The following is a 25,056-nucleotide window of genomic DNA, read 5'->3' as shown; positions in this document are numbered from 1 at the left end:
TCACCACCACTGGCACTGTAAAACAGACCTGTGATCAGCGCCTGCCCCCGGAGCTCTATCGTGTTTTTACAGTCTGGAATTACATCCTTCAAGCTCAGCTCCAAAACTAGCACATAAGTCTCCCTTCTTTAGTCCCTCTCCTGCAGCCAAATAGGGGCTTTTCTTCAATGCTCCACCACTTTGTTTTTTTTCTCCCCCCCACCCCCCTTTTTCCTCCCTCCCTCCTCATCCGTGTTGTATGTTATTAGTGGAGCCAAATCAAAATGAGGCCTAATGAAGCGTAACAGGCTGCATTATGTACAACGAGCCAGACTAATAATGATGTATGTGCTCTTGGGTCTTTCTTAACTTGGGCCCCCTCAAATGTTTCATCCCCCCTCCCCCTTCCCCCACTCCTTTTCCTCCTGGGCTCCTTCTCTTCCTCGACCCCCCTTCCCCCCTCCCCCACCTCATCCTTTTTCCTTTTCCCCTTTCTGCCATTCATTCACCTTCCAACTTACTCTTCCCCTCCTTCCCTCCTTCCCTCTCTCTCTCTCTCTCTCTCTCTCTCTCTCTCTCTCTTATCCTGCCGCTTGTTCTCTTACCGTGTCGGCCGGTGGTGATGTTGACCGAGTCGCTGGCCAAGCCCTTGCTGTTGTACTGGGAGACCCCGTTGAGAGCGTGGACGGTGAAGGTGTAGGTGGTGTGCGGGAGCAGGCCCCACACCGTGGCCCTCCGCAGCACCAGGCCTCGCTGCGAGGGCCGGTAGCTCACGCTGTCCCCGCAGGACCCACAGGGGCCCCCGGAGGCCCCCGGCGGAGGGCAGAGCGCACACTCCACGGCGTAGCTGAGGTCGGAGCGGCCGCCGCTGTCTATTGGGTCGCTCCACTCCAGGGTGACCGAGGTGTCGTTGACATCGGGGATGATGTTCCGCGGGCCTGAGGGAGGGCCTGAGAGTGCACGCATGACGCAGAAACAGAGAAAGAGAGAACGAGAAAAAGAGCAATGTGGAATTTGAGCGGGTGAGGGTGGGGTTGTCGAGGAATGAGCAAGTGAGAAAGAGAAAGAGAAAGAGAGAGGAAGGGGAAAAGAGAGATAGAGAGGGAATAAATGTCAGTTACGCTGCCATCATAATTATCTACATTTTCAACACTCAAATTCCCTGATGGTCGTACGTGTCAGGGAATCTGGCAGTCAGGCAGCAGACTCAGTTGCGTAAGAGAAAGTAACAGCTTTTCTATCACTCTCAGCACTGCGCATAACTGTGAATTAATGTTGCTTTTTTGTATTGCTAACAGGCTCTTAGCGCTCAAGCTGCTTTGCAGTCCATTTTCTCGTGGCAAGTGACACACACATACACACACACACACATAGACACACGGACCCACAGAAAAACACAGACACACACACAGACACACATGCGTGTACCCACATACACACACATCCATATCCACACACACACAAACAAACATTTTCATTTTCTTCATCTGTATTCACAGCAGGAGATGTGTCATAACCCAGAGGAGGGGGAGAGGGGGGCGGGTGTCTGCCCCGAGGCTGCGTGTCTCTGCGATAAGCTCCAGCTCCAGCTCCACCAGCAGCTCCAGCAGCAGTAGGGGGACACACAGGCAGCCGCAGACAATCCCACTGATGCCATCGCCACGGTGATGGTGTGAGGCCCCCTACTAGCGTGCTGTGCGTCAACACAGGGCCACTTCGGTTAAGAGAACAAACAGGGCTCTATCTGGGGGCACTGCTTTTATCACGCACGTTAATGTGGCGCGCACAAACACATCACAGCATCGCGATTGGGATCATGTGTGTCTGTGTGAGTAATCAGGAGCATGTGTGAGTGAGTTGTTTGTGTGTGTGAGTGAGAGTGAGTGAGAGTGAGAGTGAGAGTGTGAGAGAGAGAGAGAGTGAGAGAGAGAGTTTGAGAGAGAGAGAGAGAGAGAGAGAGAGAGAGAGAGAGAGAGAGAGAGAGAAAGAGAGACTAGAGTTCAGTGGGAGATTGCATGACATTTCTTCAATGATTTAATAGCCTCTCTCTGGGTTATATTGCCGCATTGCTGCAAGAAATACGGCCAGCCCAAACTCCAAAACATACACGCTCAAATGGTGTGAAGCCCTAAAAAAAGACAAACCATAAGAGTTTGATTTACAGTGGGACAGAAGTAACTGGCTTAAACACCCCTGCCAAGCCATGAAGACACTGGCTGAGCTGTCAGACTCCTAGCATGGGCTCCTGTCATTGAAGAGCCCCATTCTAGGCCAGTGTCTCACAGGGAGCCCAATTAAAGCATGCCACCCATTCAAGCTCCAGGATGCCAGAGCCCAAATTGAGCTGTCAATCACGCCAATCAGGATCAGCCCGGCTTCTAAAGAGACCTCCTCCCCCCACACACACACCCACCAACACCCTGAAGGTGACTCCTATAGAGAGGCATTCCTATTCTTTATGCTATGGGTGAAGAGACCGCCCCTGTGAAAGGAAGAGACTAGCACCTGTAGGAAGAGCAGGTGATGGGGAGGAGGAGGAGGGGGAGGGAGAAGAATAGACAGAGCACAGAGAGGATGGAGGTGGAGGAGGAGGAGTGGTCCATTAGGAGCGCTTAAGAAAGATAGTGTGAAGGGAGGAAGGGAGCCATAAAGGAGAGAGATAAAGCTCTGAAGGAAGGATGATAATTAGAATCATCGGGAGGAGGGGGAGGGGGGGGGGGGGGGGGGGGGGGGGGGGGGAGCCAGCCAACAATTCTTTGCATATATATATATATGTCTGCACAGTATCACAGTAAATACACTATAGATAGATAGATGGATAGATAGATAGACTGATAGATATAGAGATAGATATCTGGATAGATGTATGTGTGTGTGTGTGTGGGGGGGGGATTGTGCGTGTGTGTGTGTGTGTGTGTGTGTGTGTGTGCATATGTGTGTGTCTATGTTCATGAGTGCGTGTGTGTTGATCCAGTTCCAGTGTGTGGGAGCAGCAGTACTCACGTGTGCAGGGCATGTCGGGCGTGTCGGTGGGAGCGCGGTAGAATCCCGGGCGGCAGCTGCAGTAGGCGGCTCCAGCCTCAGCTGCACTGCTGGACTGGGGACAGGGGGCACACACTCCAGGGCCCATGGAGGACTTAAAATGCCCCGCTGGACAAGCTGAGGACAACACAGACAGGCAGAGAAGAGAAGAGAGCTTAGCATTGTTCCATTGAGTCGGGTTTTTCTTTGTGTCACAAACCAGCATTACGTAGTGTGTGATAAATAAAACAAAGGCATGTGATTGCCGTCCAAACTCTACGCATGGCGGGACATGAAGCAACAGTCAGTGTGGTCTTTCATGATACCACACACACACACACACACACACACACACACACACACACACACACACACACACACAAACTCACTTCAGCACTCTCTACACTCAGCCAAAAAAAAAATAACATTAAAAAAACCAGAGGATCCATTCATCACTGCCAGCAAACATAAACAGAGTGAAATGGGTGGGTGAGTACATACTCCTTTCATCTGCAATCACACACACACACACACACACACACACACACACACACACACACACACACACATATATATATACATACACAGACGGAGAGAGTCAGGAAAAAGGATAAAGAGACAGGATGTAAAATTAAATACAGAACACCCGGGAAAATGGCCTATTATTCATAACCTCTCAACAACCACTGTGGGATTGACAAGGAGACACTGACACATTCAACACACACACTGACAAATCTTCACAGAGGGTTTGCCACACTGACATAAACTACATCAGTGTGAGTCAGAATGCACATCAATACACAGCATCCCACAGATTGGACCTTTGTTTAAACAAAATCTCGTTCGGATAAATCAATCTCATGTATTTCCCACAAGGGCTCCTTTATAAGCTTCATGCCTGCCAAATATGTGAGTAACCACACTGTCCTCATAAACAACCTCTTTCATATTCACCATAACCACTGATCTGGGAACTGCTGAGTGAGACGCGTCCTATGCAAATGATGGCGGTGAAAAGGGCCCCACTGAGCTGCCATGATACACAACATGTAACGTCTGATGATGGCAGGATGTTGACACAATACTGTCCCGATGCCAAGTTAGTGTCGACAGTGTTTTATATCAATACATGTCAGAGAGAGGCAGCGTAGAGATGTGTGTGTGTGTGGGGGGGGGGGAGGGACAGAGGGCAGGAGGGGGGTTGTCTACCCTACAGGGCCGGTCATACTTTCCAAACCCCCCCAGTAGGCACAGGTTTATCATTATCCAAATACACACACAAAGCATTTGAGGTGAGAAACCAGGAGAAGCAGGAAGCCCAGTGTTGATGAAAAAAATACCCCCCCCCCCGCGTCAGCTCTAATCGTGCAACACAATGACATCATTACAATTGAAGGGGGCTCTTCCTCTCCAGGCCAATATAAATAGCCAGTTCCCTTTAGTTTTAAACATTTGGACACAACTTTCCCCACCTTAGTCCCTCTGCCGCCCTCCCTCAAGTGAGTGATTCTACCTTGTCTACAGTCGCTCGCTTGCGGGGTGGATGGGCAATTAAGTAAAAGGTCAAACACAGCAGGCTAGTAAGTTGGACCACAGGCCAGTTCCTTGACAGAAGTAGATTTCTGTTTCCGTTCATCCCACGGGTAATGGACTGTTCCCGAGCAGAAGTCAGAACTTTTTTTTTACGAGAACCGTTGGCTTGCACAGTCCTGGACAGGTATTTACTCTCTCTCTAAGTGGAGGTGGGGTGGGGAGGTTTTTTTTGGGGGGGGGGACTCTGGCGAGGAGCACGGAACCCCCCTCCCCCCCACTAATAAATCCTCCTCAAACGGCCCGTAGCAGAACCCTGGAGAGGAGGAACCCTTTAGTGCGCACAGATGGGCCTGAGCAGCCACTTACAGAGTTTTATGATCCATTCAAATAACCTCGCACACACGCCACATACATCACCATAACACACACTCACACACACAGACACAGAGGCGCTCACACACACACACACATGCACACAGAGGCGCTCATACACATACACACACACACATATACTGTATACACAGTCCATATGCTGGTGAGAGCATGGCATCCAAGCAGACACAGTAAAGAGGCACAGCTGAAGGGTTGTGGTCAGAAGTCAGATAGATGGACTCCACATGTCTACAGAGAGAGAAGTTCACATGAAGTCATCCAGGCACTCAGCTCCTAATGAGGGGGGAAGACAACTGATACAGGACAGACGGTGAGAGAGAGAGAGAGAGGGAAAGAGGGAGAGAGAAAGAGAGAGAGAGAGGGAGAGAGAGAGGAGGACAGAAGGCGTAAGCTCCCTTTGTCCTCTGTGCAGGAATGCAACCCCATGGTGACCTGCCTTTCACATTACTCCAAGGGGGAAAGAAGAGATGGGGGGTGGGGACTACTTTACAATACACACCCCCACACACACACACACACACATGCATGCAGAAACACACACACACACACACCCAATGGAACGAGACCAATGTAATTAGCAGACACCGGCTATGTATTGTCTACAGCTTCAGGCATAAGTGGGAGTACACCCACTGGATTTAAGATGTGTGTCTGTGCTCCTTCTAAACCTAGATTGACCAATTCTGATGTGTAATAACTTTGTAATCAGATATAAGAATGGCTAATGTTGTGTGTGTGGTTGTGTGTGTGTGTGTTTGTGATATTCTAGGGAGGATCTCTCTCATCTAGGCTGTGTCTCTGTATGTGTGTGTGTGTCTGTGTCTATAAGTAAATGTGCTGCTGAAGTTGTTGTTTCTGGCAGCCACAGAGTAATGCCTGTTTGAGCAGCAGCATCTCACCAAGATATGCAGAAAACACACCACCTCCCGCGACCACACACACACACACACACACACACACACACACACACACACACACAAACACACACACACACACACACAATGCCAACCACTTTATACTCTCTTTCTAACACACTCACTTTCTCCATCACTCTCTCCCTCCCTATCCCTCTATTCTTCCCTCCCTGAAACCTCATTTTAACCACTCCACTCCCTTGACTTAATGGGAAGAAGCGGGCATCTGGATTAAGTTAAGACAAGTCTTATTTATCCTGAACACAGGCTCTGATTAACCTCATGTTATGATTAAAGACTCTTTGCAGTGGTTAGTGTGTGTGTGTGTGTGTGTGTGTGTGTGTGTGTGTGTGTGTGTGTGTATTGCTCAAATCTTTGAAGCCAATCCCAAAAATCAGTGTGTGATGTTTGTGGAATGAGGCTCTAAAGAGAGCACCAGCGTGTCATTAATTCAAATGCGTGTTTGTGTGAGAAACCCTTTGTGAAGTCATGTGTGTGTCTGCGAGTGTGTGTCTGCGAGTGTGTGTGTGTGTGTGTGTGTGTGTGTGTGTGCTCGTGCGTATTTGTATCTGGATGTGTGTAAAGCGAGTGAGAGGGTGAAAGTGAGTGGGTGAAAGAGAGAAAGAGAGAGAGAGAGAGAAAGAGAGAGTAGGAGTAATAGAGCATATGTGTGTGTGTACAAAAGGCTTAGTATCTGCTCGAATAGAAAAGGGTGAGTGGCTAATTTTCACTCATTAGTTGGGTTCAACACCCCTTTTGAATGAGGACTATCTCTCCCCCTCTTCCTCCTCTTGCCATCTCTCTCTCCCCATTGTCTCTGAGCCTTTGATGTGCTGAGAGGGAGGCAGCTCCCCCCCTCCCTCTCCCTCTCTCTATTCTCTTCTCCCCCCTTCCATGAAATCTGAATAGCCGGCTGTTTTGGGTGTCGAGGGCAGGGAGTGGTCTGTGTGTGCTTGTATGGTGCAGGCCTGTGCAGCCCGCTGCCGTGACCTTACGACCTCTCGGAGGTGACCTCTTGCCCTGGTCTCCCGGCCCACCCATCCCTCACCCTTCAGGCTGTTTCGGCACAATCGCCCTGACGCCCCCTCCAACCCCTTCTCCATACACTAATTGCCGAGGTCATTAGGATGAGCTTCAGTGACGGCCTTATCTGAGCATCCTGGTGTCTGTGAGTGTATGTGTGTGTGTGTGTGTGTGTGTGTTAATGATGTAAGTGTGTGGGATTGATTTTCTGTGCTTCGGTTTCAATAATTAACCACAGTTCTATCACTCTGCACCGTTTCATGATCAATTCAGCCGACCCAACTGGATTTTTGGTTCTAATCAATAGCCTACCAAACCCAGTGGCATCTTGGAAGGGGCTGTTCTTGACCTGCACATGGGCCGCAGTTTCACCCTGACTGCACTCAAATCCCAACCCCACAATGACGCTCTCAAAGCCTCATGTTACAAGAAGCCAACTCATTACTTTAATCTTCACAGGCCTTGGCCGTACTCATCAGTGATAAGACTGTTTTACAACTTGACGGACAAGGGGACAAGAAAGGATACCCAACAAGCAATAGCTCAGCATCACAGGCTGTGAGCCGCTTGACTACAGAGGTCACACACTGTTATATTTAGCCCTAATGAGAATCTGTTGATATGCTTCGGCTGACAGCAAGGTGAGTACAATGATCTTGGCTTGCGCGCTATATGTGCTATAACAGTATATGGATTCAAACGCCATAAAAATATCACTATGTATGAATGTAAATGCGTGTATGTGTGTGTGTGTGTGTGTGTGTGTGTGTGTGTGTGTGTGTGTGTGTGTAAGAGGGAGCATAAAACAACAGTAAATGTGTAACTCTATAGGGTTCTCATTGTGACCCCCACAGACTGAACAGCTGTGCCGTTTAACATGACAGATAGGGAGCGATCCATTCAGCATGTGAGAGTGGGGTAGGTATCTCTCACCATTATGAAAATGGACAGATCCATTAAGCCATGGCATAGCAGGAACAATTTTAAACAATTTACACATTTACTCCATTGGAAGCATAAACACCCTGCTGCCTGCATCCATGCATACAGGCATGTATGTGTGTGTTTCTATCTATGTGTGTGTATGTGTGCGTGTGTGTGTGTGTATATAGAAATAAAACAGACTCAGAGACTGCTTGCCTGCGGATCTTAGTGTCATTCTCCACTCAATATAATTATTCTTCAGTAATTGCATCTCTCTTCCCATAATTCCATCTTTCTCTGCTTTCCGGCCTGCCCCTCTCTCCATCTCTCCTTGCCCTGTCCTTTCCATAACCCCCCCTCTACTTAACACAGTGCATCTAGCACATACTGTCACCATTAATCTATGTTAACACTTGGACATGCTCTCTCAGGAGACAAAACAGCGAGAAAGGAAAGGAGAGAGACACAAGCCATCGAGTGATAGGACAAAAGAGAGAGGAGAGAGTAGAAGAGAGAGGAGAAAAGAGAGAGGGGAGAGGGGAGAGAGAGGAGAAAAGAGAGAGGGGAGAAAAGAGGAGAGAGGCGAGAGGAGAGAGGAGAAAGGAGAGAGAGGGAAAGAGAGAGGAGAGAGGAGAGAGGAGAAAGGAGAAAGGAGAGAGGAGAGAGGGTAGAGGCGAAAGGAGAGAGAGAGGTGAGAGGAGAGAGGAGAGAGGAGAAAGGAGAAAGAGAGAGGAGAGAGGAGAGAGGAGACAGGAGAAAGGAGAGAAGAGAGAGGAGAGAGGAGAGAGGAGAAAGGAGACAGGAGAAAGGAGAGAGAGAGGTGAGAGGAAAAAGGAGAGAGGAGAGAGGAGAGAGGAGAAAGGAGAGAGAGTTGTGTGTGTTTTTGGGGTGAAGTGCTTGTTGGTTAAACTTCACAAGGTAATGCATGTGGGCGCCGCTCTCCTCCACTCTGCAGCCCGACCCATTTACCAGGGCCATCCATCAGACCACATGCTCTGTTCCTATTTACCTCTGCCTTCACACACACACACACACACACAATCCCAAACACGCATGCGCACTGACAGGCATTACGTGAACACTGAATGCATACACACACACACACACCTAGCTTTAGCGCCCTTAGCTTTAGCTTAGCTTTATCCTACCTTTGCAGCGGAGGTCTCCGTCACTGGACTCGTAGCCCGGCTGGCAGGCGCAGCTGGTGCTCAGCTGGCCCACCCACTGTCCGTCCTCGCCGCAGAACATCTTGGGCGCGTCGCCCTTGTAGTTGCCGTTGGCGACGCAGTGTCCCTGCGCCTCCTGCACCAGCGCGTGCGGCACGGTCTCGGGGAAGACGGAGAGGGAGCGCACCAGCACGGGGCACTTCTTGAAGAAGACGCGCACCGAGAGCAGCGCCATGCAAGCGCCCTGCGCCTGGAAGGCCAGGTAGAAGCCCTTCTTGGAAAGCGGGCCCAGACGCAGTGTCTTAACGTTGAACTTGCGCTCGCCGCCCTTGCGCAACAGGAAGTCGGCCGCCACCGTGTCCACCTACAGGATAGGGGGAGAGAGAGAGAGAGAGAAAAGGAGAGGGTTTGAAAAGTGAGAGGTAGAGAGGGAAAGATGGAGAGAGAGAAAGAGAGACAGGGAGAGATGGAGGGAGAGAGAGAAAGAGAGACAGGGAGAGATGGAGAGAGAGAGAGAAAGAGAGACAGAGGGATAGATGGAAAGAGAGAGAAAGAGAGACAGAGGGTGATATGGAGATAGAGAGAGAGAGAGAGAGACAGAGGGAGAGATGGAGAGACAGAGAAAGAGAGACAGAGGGAGAGATGGAGAGAGAGAGAGAGAGGGGGAAAGAGAGGTGTGAGTTTGGCCGCTGTGCGGAGGATGAGGCGGCTCTTTGAACACTCCATTCCATTTACCCCCGATCGCACAGTGTGCCAACTGGAACAGTTCTGGGCACAAGCTGAGATGAGAAGGCAGAACGGCCTTGAAAATGCAATTCCAGGGGGAGACGTGACGACGACACACACCCACACACACCCACCCACACACACACACTCACACAAATATACACTAATGCCATCACTGAAATCACAGACAGAGTTGAAGACATGCAACATTCAAGCTTAGTCATAGCCCTCACAGGGTGGGGATGAGTGTCAGTGCCTTTATCTTAGGTGGCACACAGCACACAGTGACAACAGAGGAAGACACCCTTACTGCTGCCATTCCCCTCTCAATAAGCAGTGGGACTGGATTAGGGGGGACTCACTCACCCTTCAGCTATAATCCTAGAGAAAAACACATGTGTATTTGGCCATGTTTGCGACTGGGAGTGTATGCAAGTGCATTTATATTATTGGGGTATTTGAGTGTGTGTATGTGTATATAAAGAGTGTCTGTATGTGTGTGTGTTAGTGCGTGTATATATGAGTGGTGTGTCTGTTTGTGTGTGTATTTAAGTGGTTTGTACGAGTGTGTGAGTGTGTGTGTGTGTGTGTGTGTGTGTGTGTGTGTGTGTGTGTGAGAGTGTGTGTGTGAGAGAGAGTGTGCGTGTGTGTGTGTGTGTATGTGTGTGTGAGTGTGTGTGTGCGTGTGTGTGTGTGTGTGTGTGTGTGTGTGTGTGTGTGTGTGTGTGTGTGTGCCGCTCCTACCTTGGTGTACGGGTTCTCCATCCAGGCGGGGTGTGATTCGGTGGCGTCGTCCGTGTCGCTCTGGTAGTAATACAGGTTGAAGGTCTCCTTGCAGCTGCGGTGCGGCGTGCTGCGCGACGAGCACTCGATCATGGTGAAGCGCAGCTCCACGTACACCTGCGACGACGCCCGCCGCTCGATCAGCTTGCTGCGCAGCCAGTGGCTCACCGTGCCGTCCGACTGGCAGATCTGGTACGTCCGCACGCTGTTGTTCTCCTCGTCCAGGCCACTGATCTCATCCCACTGCCAGCCAGGGGAGGAGGGGGGGGGGGGCAAAGAGAAGCAAGAGATGCATTCAAAACCATGGTATTACACACATGCATCATGAATGCTAAAAAAGGGGTCTCAGTATGCAGTGGTATGGACGCAGGTAATGGAGTCATAAGGTTCATAAGGAAAGGCATCGACTCTCACCTCTGGTTTCCCCAGAGAGTGGGTGGTCCACTTCAGGTCCGAGGTCTCCATCTTTGTGTTCATCAGAACCTCTGCAGGACATAAGGGGGGGGGGGGGCACGATGAGAAATTAATGTTAGTTACGGCCCTGCTCACTGCAGCACTGCGCACAGCCACATATGTAGCACTTCGGGGGGAGAGAATATGCAAATGGATCCTTTAGATGGTCAAGTAATATTGAAAGAGGATATCTCAGTGTGAATTTCTTTAAAACCTCAGGGAGACATGGAATCAGGCAAAGGCATGCTTAGCTCTTTAAGTTGCTGAGGACTTGGGTGCAGTGTGAGCAGTGCTGCAGGGTGTAAGCGCTCTATCAGTGTGGTGCTGTGCAGCAGTATAGGACCAGGAGCCTGAGCTCTTCACAGCAACCCTCACAGCACCACTACAGCTGCTACTGCTGCACAACACAACACAACGAGCAACATGATTCTACTGAGAGCTGTTTTTAATTCTAATATCTGGGAGGACAGCTTACCCCCCCCACCCCAATACACACACAGACACACACACACACACACACACACACACACACACACACACACTATATCCCTCTTTTTCTCCCTTCTCTTAGTATTGTGAGTAGCCGCAGGTCTCTCTCTCTCTCAGCCCAGCTTTAAAAATAACCACTGAGAACCCCCTCCATCCCACAGGGAGGAGAGGACATGGGGACCAGCTCTGGGAACAAGGACAGAGTCTAAACCCACACACACACACACACACACACACACACACACTCACCCCCCCCCCCCCCCCCCCTCCACACACACAACCCAGAAATGTATAACACAGAAGAGTATTCAGAAAAATACATATTTATGGAAGCATAGAAATCCGCTCACTCTCACAGGCACACAAACACATACCAGTGCCCACAAACAGTTGGAAAAACACAATCATAGAACTATTCACAAATATGCACACAGATCGTTGAGCAGTGATTGCATATGAAGTGATTCTGTGTAATCTTGGTTTACTGTTCAGTAATAAGCAGCGGCTTTCAAACGCTCCAATGAGATTCAATTTGAGGCCATTCCATAAAGCAGACACTGAAAACATGTCACAGACTTTTTTTTCAGTCACCTTCTACACAAACACACACACACACACGCACACACAGACACAAGAAAAGGGTCTTTCTCTCTTTCATTTTCTGTCTTCTTCTGTTTCCCCCTCTCTCTTCACCTGTCTCTTCCTCTATTTCTCCTTTATCCTCTCTATCTTCACCTTATCCAGCAGTAAATTGCTTTCTCTCTTGTATTGTGAAATGGTCATCATTTATTGATGAGTGAGGGGTCTTTTTCATCAGGCAGCGAGGCAGCCATCTCTCTGGGGGGATTTTCTCTGCGGGGGGTCCTGTGGCCCTGGGCTCCTGCTTACTGCAGGTGCAGTGATCACGTGACCAACCTGGATTCACCTCCAGCTCCGCCATGGGCCCCTCCATCCCATCCTGCATCATAACCCCCCCTCCATGTCCCATTCCACTTCCTCTTTGATCTAAAAATACTCAAAGATGTTTCTCCTCCTCGCATTCCATTCTTCCTGCACCTTCCTCTAATTTGTTCCACCTCCCTCCATCTTCCCCTCTCTCTCCTGTTCTCTCTCTCCAGGGAGCAATGCCTATTCCAGCAGCTCAGCTGAAATAAGTTTGAGTTTCCAGCTTTCTGGGTCACGTATGATCTGGTATCATGTTCATGTTACCATCAGAAGCGCTTTTTTCGCTTGTTTGAATTGTAAATTCTCAAGCTGTTCTGTGTGACACGGTCGACCTCTTTGAAAAATAAACCCCTCTCAACACGACCCCCCCCTCCCCCCCCCGGCCACCGACCACATCCCCATCCCCCTCTTTGTTCCTCTTTTTTGTTTCAGGTTCTCCATCCCTCTGTCACCAGAAATAACCGGTGTTGGCCCTCTGTTCCATTTCCTCTATGCTATCCATCTCTCTCAGGCGAAGTGCTGACATCCCTCCCTCTCTTTCTCCCCTCACTCTCATCTGTCCAACCCCCCACCCCAACCCCTCTCCCTCTCTCCCTCTCAGCCTCTCCACAGAATCCGTATTCTCTCGTTCCATCCAGCGTTTGCATTAATCCTCCTCATTCCCTCTCTGCATCCATCTCTCTGTCTCTTCCGTGATCCCTTCATCCATTCCCAACTCTCAACCTATCTGTCTCTGTCTCTCCTCTGCCCTCCCCTTATTCCCTCCTCTTTCTCTCCATCCCTTGCTCCCTCCCTTCATCTCTCTCCTGTTTTCTCGTTCCCCCCAGTGTGAGCAGGCTGTGGGGAGCTGATAACCAGTATCCAGCAGAGAAAATAAAGGGACTAAAACCCGGAAGGTTTGAGGGAAAGAGGGATAGAGAGGGAGAGCTAAGAGAAACAGTGAGTGGTGGAAAAACGAGTGAATTGATGGAGGGAATGCTAAAGATGTGGCTCGGCAGCAGAAAAGGGGGATGACGAGGAGAGGAGAGGAGAGGAGAGGAGAGGTGTGAAAAAATAACCTGGGGATAGACCAAATGTTGGGGAGCAGGAGAGGGAGAGGATGGCTTCTGAAATGGGAAGGAGATGGAAAAAGAAAGATGTCTGGCGGTGTTTTCCCAGCGTGGGCTCCGCTCTGAGGAACAACAAATTACAGACTCACGTCGCGTACACACACACACACACACACACACACACACACACACATAGAAGCATGAAGGTAGTCACTTACAAACACACAAACGCACACTCACTGGGTTCAGTCATTAATGAGCGTCATGGTAATGCATGGTGATCTTCGCTAGCATTAAAAGGGGAATGTCAGCATGCTATCTGCACAGTATGTGTGTGTGTGTGTGTGTGTGTGTGTGTGTGTGTGTGTGTGTGTGTTTGGTCATGTCCTCTGTGTGTCTATGTGAGACCTGGTCCATGGACCATACGTGTGGTGCCTTAATGTCCCCCTGCTGTACCGGCGATGAGTTATTGCTTTCCCTCTCTTACATGTACACACACACTCACACACACACACACACACACACACACACACACACACACACACACACACTAAGTTACCATGCACCTGATCAGTGTCAAAGCTTAAGCCGAGAGTGAGCAATGAGAGATAAGCAGAGGGACAGCCAGGTGGTGTGTGTGTGTGTGTGTGTGTGTGTGTGTGTGTCTGTGTGTGTTCATGTGTGGTATAATTACAGTGCCCTCTCAATGCTCTAATCCCTACACTATTATTATGTTATATGACACAGGATATATACCTCCGTGTGTGTGTGTGTGTGTGTGCGAAGAGTGCACAGCCTGAACCAGTTTCGCCACAATTTAGTCCATCATGGATTCAGGAGTTATACTCTTACACATACATACTTGGTCATGCATCACTAATGAAATCACCCTGATTTAGGAGCCTAACTGCAAACCGCCAGACTTTCCTGACAAAGGCTCCCAGTGCAACCCCCTCCGCTGAACATGACACACACACACACACACACACACACACACACACACACACACACACACACACACACACACACACACCCTCTGCTGAACATGCATGCTGACTACATAGGAACTCCAGCCTTTCCAATCCAAACACACTCAATGACTGTAAGCAACGCCCTGTTATACATTAGGGGGATGTCTGGCAGACAATTACTCACACAGTCCAACAGGGAGGAAGCATTGAAGACATATACATATATACTGTACCAGTCTCAACATGCCCCCTACACACACACACACACACACACACACACACACACACACACACACACACACACACACACACACACACACACACACACACACAGGCACAGAATGAAACAAGTTCTCATTTGCACACAGTATATCAGACAGTATAAACTCAATCACTAAATCAGCCTCACTGTATAATGTGTCGCTGACAAACTCTCTGCCTTTCTCTCACTTTCACTCTCTGACATGTATAACCACAACACTGACTGACACTCTCTCTCTCACACACACACACACGCACGCACGCACACACACGCATACACACACACACACACACACACACACTCACACACACAGTGCTTCGAAGGCAGTGGATGTGTGACCTTGAACATGATAGTGTGTGTTCGGGGCTGATTTGAGCGTGCACACAAACCCCCTCTTTAATTACAGACACTCATCTTCACTTTCCCTCCGCACATTTCACATTTCCTGCCGGGGCCTCTCTCCTTCCCCTCCCCATCTCTCTCTCCCTCACTTTCTTCTCCTCTCTCCACCTCTCTCTCTTTCTCTGGAGAGGAAATGACAGCCCTGTGAGCCGGAGCCCAGGAGTCGGCCTACAATTAGCCCTACTGCTTTAATTAAGGAATAGAGAGTGACAATTATCCAGCAGTCAAACTAGTAGGGTTGGTGTTAAAATCGACGGAAAAAGACACAATGCAAGGGCCCCTGCTTTCTGCCACATGTGGGGAGAACTGTTGCAGCCACAGCGGGGAGAGAGCGAGAAGAAGGAGGGGGGGATAAGAGAGGGGAGTGAGGGGGGTGGGGGGACCTGGAGAGATGGATGAAGAACTGACGGATGGAGAGAGGGAGCGTGTAGATGAGGATGACAAGACATGGAGGCGGGGAAAGAATGGAGGATGAGTGAGGAAAGATGGGCTTGAGTGAGATTAGGAGGGAGACGAGAGTGTGATGAGCCTGTGTGTGTGAGTGTGTGTGTGTGTGTGTGTGTGTGTGTGTGTGAATGTGGGAGAGAGAGAGAGAGAGAGAGAGTGAGAGAGAAAGGGCTGAAAGGAGTGGTGCGGTTTAGGAAAGGGAGAAAGGAATCAAATGTGGGGGAGAGAACAGCAAAGGAGATTGGGGAGCTTTGATGAGTGGCCACCATGTGTCTCCGTATGTTGACATGCTAAAGAGTGGTCCATGGGAGTGTGTGTGTGTGTGTTTGTGTTTGTGTTGTGTGTGTGTGTGTGTGTGTGTGTGTGTGTGTGTGTGTGTGTGTGTGTGTGTGTGTGTGTGTGTGTGTGTGTGTGTGTGTGTGTATGTTTGAACCGGTCACACCTGTGTAAATGTTTTCGCTCTGTGTGCGCGTGGAACAAAAGAACGCGAAGAGAGACGAGCCACTGTAGCGTGAAACAGTGGAGCCATGAGAGCGACACAACGACTCCGACCAAAGTGCACCTGACGGAGGACTCCTGACGGAGGTCTCTGTGAGCCACTGCATGTCTGTGCACCTACACGGGAATGCAGGGGAATTTCTTCTTCCATACTGTTTTGTCATCTTTAGCTAAGCCTGAGCAATCACACCTGCTCTGTCAATAAGGTGTTGGATTAACCTAAGACAACTGAGGCTAGGTGCAGATCCACAGAAGCTGATTCCCCCACTACTCTGAATGAGATACCGCTCAGTGATGCCATACATGTGGTCTGAAGGCATGAATGGCAGGAATCCAAAACTCAATTAGTCTCAAGTAGAGATTAAAAGCAGGCCACCGGGAGGAGCAGTAAATTCTTCCCCAATCTGTCAGGCCTTTGAGAATTTAAAGAGGATTCCACTGCTTCTGCGCCTTCAACTTAATCATAAACAACTGCAATCAGCGGTTACACCAATCAGTTTCATTTGAGTGGATCAATTAAATTAAACATTCGTATTCTTCATTTAACTTTCAAGCATTCGTAATTCATCACAGCGTTCGCATAAACAGAATTTCATTTATCGTTTATTGTTATTTTAATTGCAGTAATTACAGACGACATTCTGTTATAAGTGGTGGAAGAAGGGTATGATAAATATAACAGCCTTGACGGGATGTTTGCAAAAGAGTGAGGTGGCTTTTTTTTTATTCAATCTTTCAAGTCAACAACAACCAAGCTGACACCAAGGCGGGCGAGCTTTAGCCTAAAGAAACTGAGATGACTTCATGTGTTGCAAGCCCTGAGCCGCAAAACGCACTTAAGAGTGCCGCAGATTAAGCGCCATAAAGGCCCAATTAAGAGGCATTCGCCTGTGAGCCGCAGCCAGCGTGGTCTGAAAAAAACATCAAGGCCTGTGCCCATGATTGCTCCAGCAGGAGCCAAGAGACGAACAGTTGGCATGCCATTCCAGTTTTCTCATTCCTAATTAAAAAAAGAAGTGGGATTGTGTGAGTGTAAGATGCAGACATGCATACTGTGTGTGTGTGTTTGTGTGTGTGGGTGTGTGTCCTTTTTCATAGCGTACATAAAGGTTTCAGAGTTGCCATATTATCTGGGTGTGTACATCAGTGAGGCCTTGTCCCTGCTGAGCAGCTTTGCAAAAATAACAGTGCAGAGTTAACAAAAGTAGGTATGTATATGTTTGTGTGTGTGTGTGTGTGTCTGCGAGCGTGTGCGCGTGTGTTTCAGTGTTAAACAGAAAGAAAAGCGTGTTGTACAGGGTACAGACGGAGAGAAAGAACCAGTGTGAAAGTGCCAGTGAGAAGCAGATGCACACACGGAGACAGCGGGATGGATTACTCCGGAACGGCATTGCCATTGGTCCAACTCTGCTGTGCGTGCAGTTACCTGCCACATGCGGTGGGAGGATTTGAATTCCTTTCAAGGAAGCTGCCGCAGCAGGAGCAGGAGCAGGAGCAGGAGGAGCAGCTGCGCTTCTGAAAACCTCTCTGACTCTTCAGACACAAGGCGTCCACCAGGCCCGGTGCTCGCGTCTCCTCGGATTTGATCCACGTGTTTCAGCTCTGTTTCATCATAGAGGACGGATGGATTCTACCCGGCTTCAACGTCGACTTCACAAGGCCCAAAGGCCTGCCAGTCATTGTATCAAGTAACGCAGCAATTACTAAACTTATCAGTTTAGCAGAAAACCAGATCAGCACAAATGAGGGGTCTGACAAAATGTCATAATTAAAAGACAGAAAAAAACACTTGTTCTCCCAATCAGATAAAAACACAAATACTGACAGGTCCTGAATCAGTGAGCGCCTCATGTTGAAAGCTGGTAGCTGGACAGGAGTATAACGCTGTTGTGTTAAGCAGAACGGGTGGCCTTCCTTCCTTTCTCCCTTCTGGCCCCCCGCCTCTGGTCTCTATCTATCTCTGTCTCTGGATGTGTCCTGACCAACAATCTCACACACACACACACACACACACACACACACACACACACACACACACACACACACACACACACACACACTCTCTCTCTCTCTCTATCTATCTCCGTCTCTGGATGTGTCCTGACCAACAATGCAGACCATTATCATCTGTCATCATCACTATTATTATCATCACTTCACCATATGGTGGATCACACAGCATCATACACACATAATATCCCCAGGCGTGTCTACTCATACCCACACTCACACACACACACACACATAGACACACACACACTCTCTCTCTCTCTCTCTCTCTCAGAAATGCCTGAACACGCACATGCACATAGACAAACACACCCATGCTGCCTTTCATTGAGTAATCCTCGGCGGGTGGTGGACAGCTTGCTTTACACACTCAAAAGTAGTCCAGACTCCAGATAAAGAAAGAGAGAGAAAGTGATAGAGGGAGAGAGATGGAGAGAGACAGGGGGAAACCTCTACCAAAGGACTGCCGAGCTCAGCTCAGATGCAACACATAATGCCCTCACGGCATGGGTCTCTGCTTTCACTCTTTCATATTTCATCCCTTTAGATTTCCCCCCGCTCTTGGTAAGATACCGCCTTGGCTGCTGTTTGCTGTTTGTGTGTGTGTGTGTGTGTAAAATACAGACAGCAAAATATGTTTATGTGGCAGTAGTGACAGAACAAAAAGACATCAGTAATACAAAAACATTCAAGGCCCAATTTTGGTGATTACCTCCTGGTAAGTGCTGTGCTTCTGGTACCAGAACTGGCTTCTTCCTCTGAAGCAGCAAACTGCACCAGAGACACATTTCCAGAAAGCACACTTAAGGCCCCGTTCTCTCCTCTGAATACTTATCCACACACACACTACTGCCACACACTCAGGACTAGTCAAGTCTAGAAGGAACTGTATGTTCTTCAATTACGTTTTCAATTAAAGAAATGCTTCCTTGACATTGTTGTAATGAAATTATACGAAAGCAAATTCTTCCTTAAAGAGAAGCGGTAAAAAAAACTGTGTAATTATGTTGAGGGGGAAAAAACCAGCTTGCTTCAGCATTACAAAGGGTAATGGCTGCCTCTGCCAGTGCCAGGGCTGGGAAATCAGAGCTTCACCCTCAGATGTGTCTAAGGGGCTTGACAAGGCACCAGCAGGCAGTCCCTCTCACACACAACAGCTGTTTGGGATAATCAATGTATCCCGCCTGTATGTAAGCATATATATTCACACACGCACATGGCATAGACACACATGGAAGCATGCACTCACTGACACACACACACACACACACACACACACACACACACACACACAGACACACAGACGCATACACACACACACATGATCAAACATTAAAACACATCCATTCCTACAGAACTGCTTCACAATGACAGTGACAGTGAGTCACTCAGAAGGCCCCCCTCTTCTGATCCCAATTACACTCAAATCCCTGGATTCTTTAATTTCACACATCCCACCTCCCAATCCCCCTCCTCTGATACTCCTATCTCAGAAACACACACACACACACACACACACACACACACACACACACACGCATGCGTGCCATGTGCTGTATGGTCGCTTCTCACCAAAAATTCCCTTGGCTTTACACCTAGTGAGTCATATCCTGACAGTCTTAAACAAAACGCACAGAGACACAAAAAACATCAATGTGTGTTCTTTTGACTGGTTTACTGAATTATTTTATATAATGCTATTTTCCACTTGGTGTTGTCATATTTCTCATCTCATATTATGTCAGATTTTTTTTCTCACTCTCCATTCCTTTCTCTGTCATCTGATTGTTTTAGTATCTCCACGGCTACGGGTCCCCACTTGGCCCAATTGTGTGGCCCTCTTTATATGAGTGGCGTGTGGGAGGATTGGGGAGAGAGAGAATGAGAGAGGGAAAAAGAGAGAAAGGGAGAGATAGAGATAGAGAGAGAGAGAGAGAGAGAGAGAGAGAGAGAGAGAGAGAGAGAGAGAGACCCTCTCCAGCTGTCAGCCTCTCGCTTTGGTGAAAATGATGCATAGCCCTGAGTGGAAAGGGGTGAAAAGAGAAAGAGAGAGAGGGAGAAAGAGGGACAGAGAGAGAGCAAGAGATTGGGGGATGGTGTGATTGAAGGGGTTCCATCCACTTCAGCTGAAACCCAGTAGAGAGCAACCATCAACCTGCCAGTCAGCACATGAGTGGATGGACTCTGTGACCGGGGGCCTCACTAAACAGAACATTTCATGAAAACCAAACACTAAACCAGGCACACACATACACACACATGCGTGAAGCACTCGTACACACACACACACACACACAAACACACACACACACACACACACACACACACACACACACACCTGTCTTTGCTTAGGACACACACGGGTGATGGTGACTTCATTCCCTGTGCTGAGGTTTAGCAGTGGGAACTGCTGGAGATTAGAATGCAGTGCTGTGATGCCTGTTTAACTCCTCAAGAAGCTAATCATGGGATTAAGACCCAGTGGTTGGGAAAGAGAGCAAAAGAGAGCAAGAAAAGGTTTGGGGGGAGAGAAAGAGCTAGTGAGTGAAAGCGGGAGAGAGAGAGAGAAAGAGAGAGAGAGAGTAGAGGAGGAAAGAGGTTGCTTAAAATGCAAATCCCTGTCTTATAAAAATCGGTTCCGTTTAAAAGGATTTCTGGGAAAAGATCGGCATATCCACAGCGGGAGAGGACAGGGGGAGAGGAAACATCGCTGCCATTTTGGCAAAACCAAAAAGAAAATCCTGAAAGACATAGTAACACAATAAAATATTGTCTTTCAAAGTGTGCGTGTGTGTGAGAGAGAGAAGGAGGGAGAGAGGGAGTGTCTGTACAAAGCATCTGCATAATACCCAAGACTACTTTTTTTTCTCTCTCTCTTTCTCTCTCTCTTTCTCGACAAACACTTGCTTCTTGAGCAGCACATTTCTGGTACCTCCAGTTAAAGGGTCTGTCATCACTAGGGGATATGGGGAGGGGGGTGGGGGGGTGACATGAGGGTAAGCAGCAGGAGGGGTGAACCAAAGCGAAAGATGACTCCTACAGTACAAATGCAAAAAAAAAGAGAAGGAAGGTTGGGAGGGGGATAAAAGAAGAAGTGGCATAAGGTGGGAAGGATAAGCCCTCTTAAAAGTGTCTTTTCAAGGGGTAGCAGAATGTGAGGGAGTGCACAGGAAAGCCCCAAACCTCAGCACACATCCAATCAGGTGGAAAGCCATTGTTATGTTTCTTTTTCCTGAAAACTTTCCCGACAAAAGGGCGGCGCAGATTTGTAACGCGAGCTCTGCGGATCAGGCGCCCCGGTTTAATCTTGAAGGGGTTTAAGCCTCCGAAGACTAAAAAAAAAAAACACAAAAAACCAGAGGCTAGAATCCAATCTACCCCCTGTGGCTTGTTGTTTTTTTCGCTACACCAAATTAATCATTACAAGGTCTGCCAAGAAACTGGCCACAGTTCTGAGACTTAAGAGCCTGCATGGTGGATCACTCCTACAGTGTTAAAAGTGAATCAAAAAGTAACCAGGCACGGAGGAACCACAGTGATCAACCCACAGAGGGGGGTCATTTTACACACACTGTCTGCCCCTGTTCCACCATGTTATGGTTGCCTGGTACATTTGAGAGAGAGAAGGAGATTTCAAAATAAATTATTACCTTTCCGGTCATCAAATCATAAAGAATATTCAGTTTGCTTTACATGTAATTTCACGGATTAATTCAAGAGATTGTTTGCCTCACCAGTGAAGGTGATTTATTCCAGATCTGCGTAGTTACAACATGTTTACCAGTTTTACAGGCCAGGACCAGGAGATGACATATTTCCATTTCAGGCTGTTATTACCTATTACATCTGTGGCGAACTACCTCCTCAATCTTATTAATTCATTCCTCGCCTTGCATGGAAGCGTATTATCAGCGTCTGTCACACACAGAACAGTTAATTGATTACAGATAGCAGGGCCCAGGTGCCTCCACTGCGGCGTGTAATGTGGAACTAATCCGCTCCGTTCTGGATCGATTGGAAAGCCTATACCTATCCAACCAAACAGGCCAGTGTGGTAACGCCTACACCCACACCTGAGGGGTCACCTTTGCTGCTCACTATTCCCAACTTGTCTGTCGGCGTATGTTATACGTGACCCATACAATCAAATCATTCAACAGGATGTGTTCTCCAGCGGCAAACTCAACCACGGCCTCATTCCAGGCCAGGGACCAGCCCACCGTCAGACCACTTATCTTTCACCCTACAGACGTAGGTATGTGAATGTTATTTGGCAAATGAAATGGTGGACACTGAACAGCTTTAAAAACTAAGAGCCTCATGACGCATCATATTCCAGTCATATTGATGTGCACATGCTCCCATTCCAATGTGAGTGAGGCCAGAATAGGCAGTTTACAGAATAAAAGAATACAACAAGTTAAATGAAAAATGGTCAGAAGAAATATAGTGTTATTTCAAGTGTAGTGTTCTCTTAAAAAGTTTAATAGGCCTATGTTCTTGGCTGACTCCATGTATCCTTGTAGATGTTTTGCCGGTGCAAACGTTGCAAGATGTTGCTAAACGTTTATGACAAACAGTAAGACTGAAAAGGAACTATGGCAAAAATCAATCAAGAGTAATAACGTTCTAAAAGGTGTGTTTACCAAAGTGGAAGAATGGGTAACTTCCTCTGTTAAAAGTACTATTAGGCCCAGAGCATTACAGCGAGAGAGAAAAAGACATTAGGCCTAAATGCAACATTAGACAGTGCCAAAAACACTTCTAGCTTGCATCCCCACATACGGAAACATTTAACAGTCCCTTGTGTTAATTTGCTCTAAGGAGAGAATAGGACCTGAACTAGCAATAGAGTATAGTGCGTTTTAAAGGGTAGCGTGCGGTGGTACAGCTAAGGTGTATAAATTCAACATACCTTCTTCTGTCCGTGCTAGGAGCAAGCACCTCAGGAGGACAATCCAAAGCAAGTTGACATCCCTGGCCAAGAGCTCCATGTTGGTTCAAAATCTCTGCGAAAAATACGGGCTTTGTATTTTTTCCAGATGGCAAGGTGCTCAAAAAGGTAAATGGATGGGGATTCCGGAGGTACTGTCAGCTGGGTCGTGTGCCCATTGACTGTGCTTGTACCCACATCGGTGATAGACAAAAGTTCTTTCTCGGAGTTCAATTTTTAAGTAACAACAACTAATTAGCAAAATTATTATATGATGTGAAAAAGTGCGTCTTGAGCTTTCAGATAAAAAGGAAGAATGTCATAATCAATTAGCCTAGACCAACGCAATAACGTAATAGTATATTTAAAAAAACTTTTCGTAAAGTAGACCTATGAAATATGGTATCTTAATTAAGAGTATCCTCTTCCCCTTAATTTGCCTCGGTCCATGCACTACAGCGTACGCGACAGGAGTGAAACATGCATTATCCTCAGAAGACTTCGCTGTTCTTTGTCAGCAGTAGTTTTCACAGTTCTTGTGCCGAAGCCTCCTCTTTGATTAATTTACTTTATGAGTAAATACGCTACACTGGTTATTTGCAAACCTTATAAGAACCGTAGTGTTGTCCGTCCACCGAAAATCCAAGTTATATTTCCTCTAGCGTATAGAGATTTTCCGTCATGAAAGAGTCCGTTTTGCCACGAAATGTCCTTACAATCAATACCTTTGAGAAGGTGAACAGGAATTCCTCTTCATTTTCAAAAGATCAGTTGTTACAAGCGAAAAATATGCGCTAGGCAAGAGATGGTACGGAAAAAATCACTAAAGGACAGCAAAACAAACAGAAAAAACGGATAGCGCTCGCCTCCTTATTTCACACCACTTTCCTCACGCTCTGTGGCACTACGATGGACAAGCCCAGTGAAGCTGCCCCAACATCGGCAGCCTTTTCACATCCCCGCCCACTTTCACACCATCAGTGTGTGCCATAGGCTCGTTTCCCCATCAGTCAATTTAGAAAATGAATACCTTATGAGAACAAAACATGCATGATATCTGCACCAAATAGCCTATTCGTTATTGGGACACAGGAGTGGTGAACACCGCTGAACTGACAGTCCTGCCCTCTACGTAAAATAGATCTCTGCTTACACTTAACCATATGTGTTAGGGTAAAAACTTACCTGGAGATTTGTTCTTAGATTAAATAATTTCCGTGTCTTCAAAGGCCGGTAATTTAAGCCTTAGCCTACTTTAATTTAGACTTTCAGTTAAGAGTCGCGCTTATTTTCTTTCTTGTAGAGTGAAACCAGACTCGAAGAGGTGTCTCGATTCCTATGCAAATATCCCCTTTTCCTTTACAAAGCTACTCTATAGCGGCTATGTGGATTGGTCTGTTATTTGTTTGGGAAAAGAGGGTTTCGGAGGGCAACCCTATTCAGTATAGTGGCGCCTTATCATGTAAATGTGCACCCGCTTCCTTCTTGTAAACTATTAACAGCCGAGGTAAATGTGTGGAGAGGTGAGAAAAGCAACGCGTGTTTTGCTACTGAGAGGAAGGAGGCTAGTTTCACATCTATGATAACCATGTTATATTTCACACTTGAACAACCAACCAAGTTAATCAATTCCATAATATTTTTCAGTAAATGTGAAGTTGATCTTTGGTGGACCTGCCAGCCGATTTCAATGTTTTGACCCATGTTGTTGTATTATTGGGAACAATTACAAGACTTAATTGTTGTCTGTAAGGAGCCTAATAGAGATTTGGTTTCCCCTCAAATGTGGATGTGCCTGTATTTAATTTAATTCAATTCGATTCTATTTGATTTATATAGTGCCAAAACAATACAATTGTCTCTGTATTTACAGCGTAAGCACACACATGTTTGGGCTCAAGACTTTCCATCAATGACACTGTTACACATTTCATCACTTGATATTCCTACTGTTCTAGAAACCTTTATCCATATTTCACACCAACTCTTGCTGAGGATGCAGTGTTCAAGGTGGTTCAGGTGTTTTTTTGTGGTTGGCCCAAAACTGCCTGTGGGCTGGGTAAGTGGGTCAGAAGGAACATGCTAAATCGGGTCAGAATCGGAATGGACACCACTGTCTGTGGAGAGAGGAA

The 25,056-nt window shown here is 47.7% G+C and overlaps 1 protein-coding gene across 1 annotated transcript in view; it reads right to left on the bottom strand.

The window, feature by feature from the left end:
* The window catches only part of ephb4a (eph receptor B4a), a 32,923-nt gene extending 9,175 nt beyond the window's left edge, over positions 1-23,748 (bottom strand). The window contains exons 1-7 of the mRNA XM_080860344.1: positions 22,907-23,748; positions 10,880-10,950; positions 10,427-10,708; positions 8,939-9,320; positions 2,983-3,138; positions 585-929; positions 1-15 (exon numbers count right to left, since the gene is read on the bottom strand). The exon at positions 1-15 is cut by the window's left edge and continues 110 nt beyond it. Of these exons, the coding sequence (XP_080716470.1) occupies positions 1-15; positions 585-929; positions 2,983-3,138; positions 8,939-9,320; positions 10,427-10,708; positions 10,880-10,950; positions 22,907-22,985 (1,330 nt within the window). The 5' untranslated portion in view covers positions 22,986-23,748. The remainder of the gene's footprint in view (positions 16-584; positions 930-2,982; positions 3,139-8,938; positions 9,321-10,426; positions 10,709-10,879; positions 10,951-22,906) is intronic.
* Between the last annotated feature and the right edge of the window lie 1,308 nt (positions 23,749-25,056).

This window comes from Sprattus sprattus, assembly GCF_963457725.1.
Source record: "Sprattus sprattus genome assembly, chromosome: 1".
In the NCBI taxonomy this organism is placed as follows: Eukaryota; Metazoa; Chordata; class Actinopteri; order Clupeiformes; family Clupeidae; genus Sprattus; species Sprattus sprattus.
Note: the sequence above shows the minus strand (reverse complement) of the source record. Positions and strands in the feature narration are given on the sequence as shown.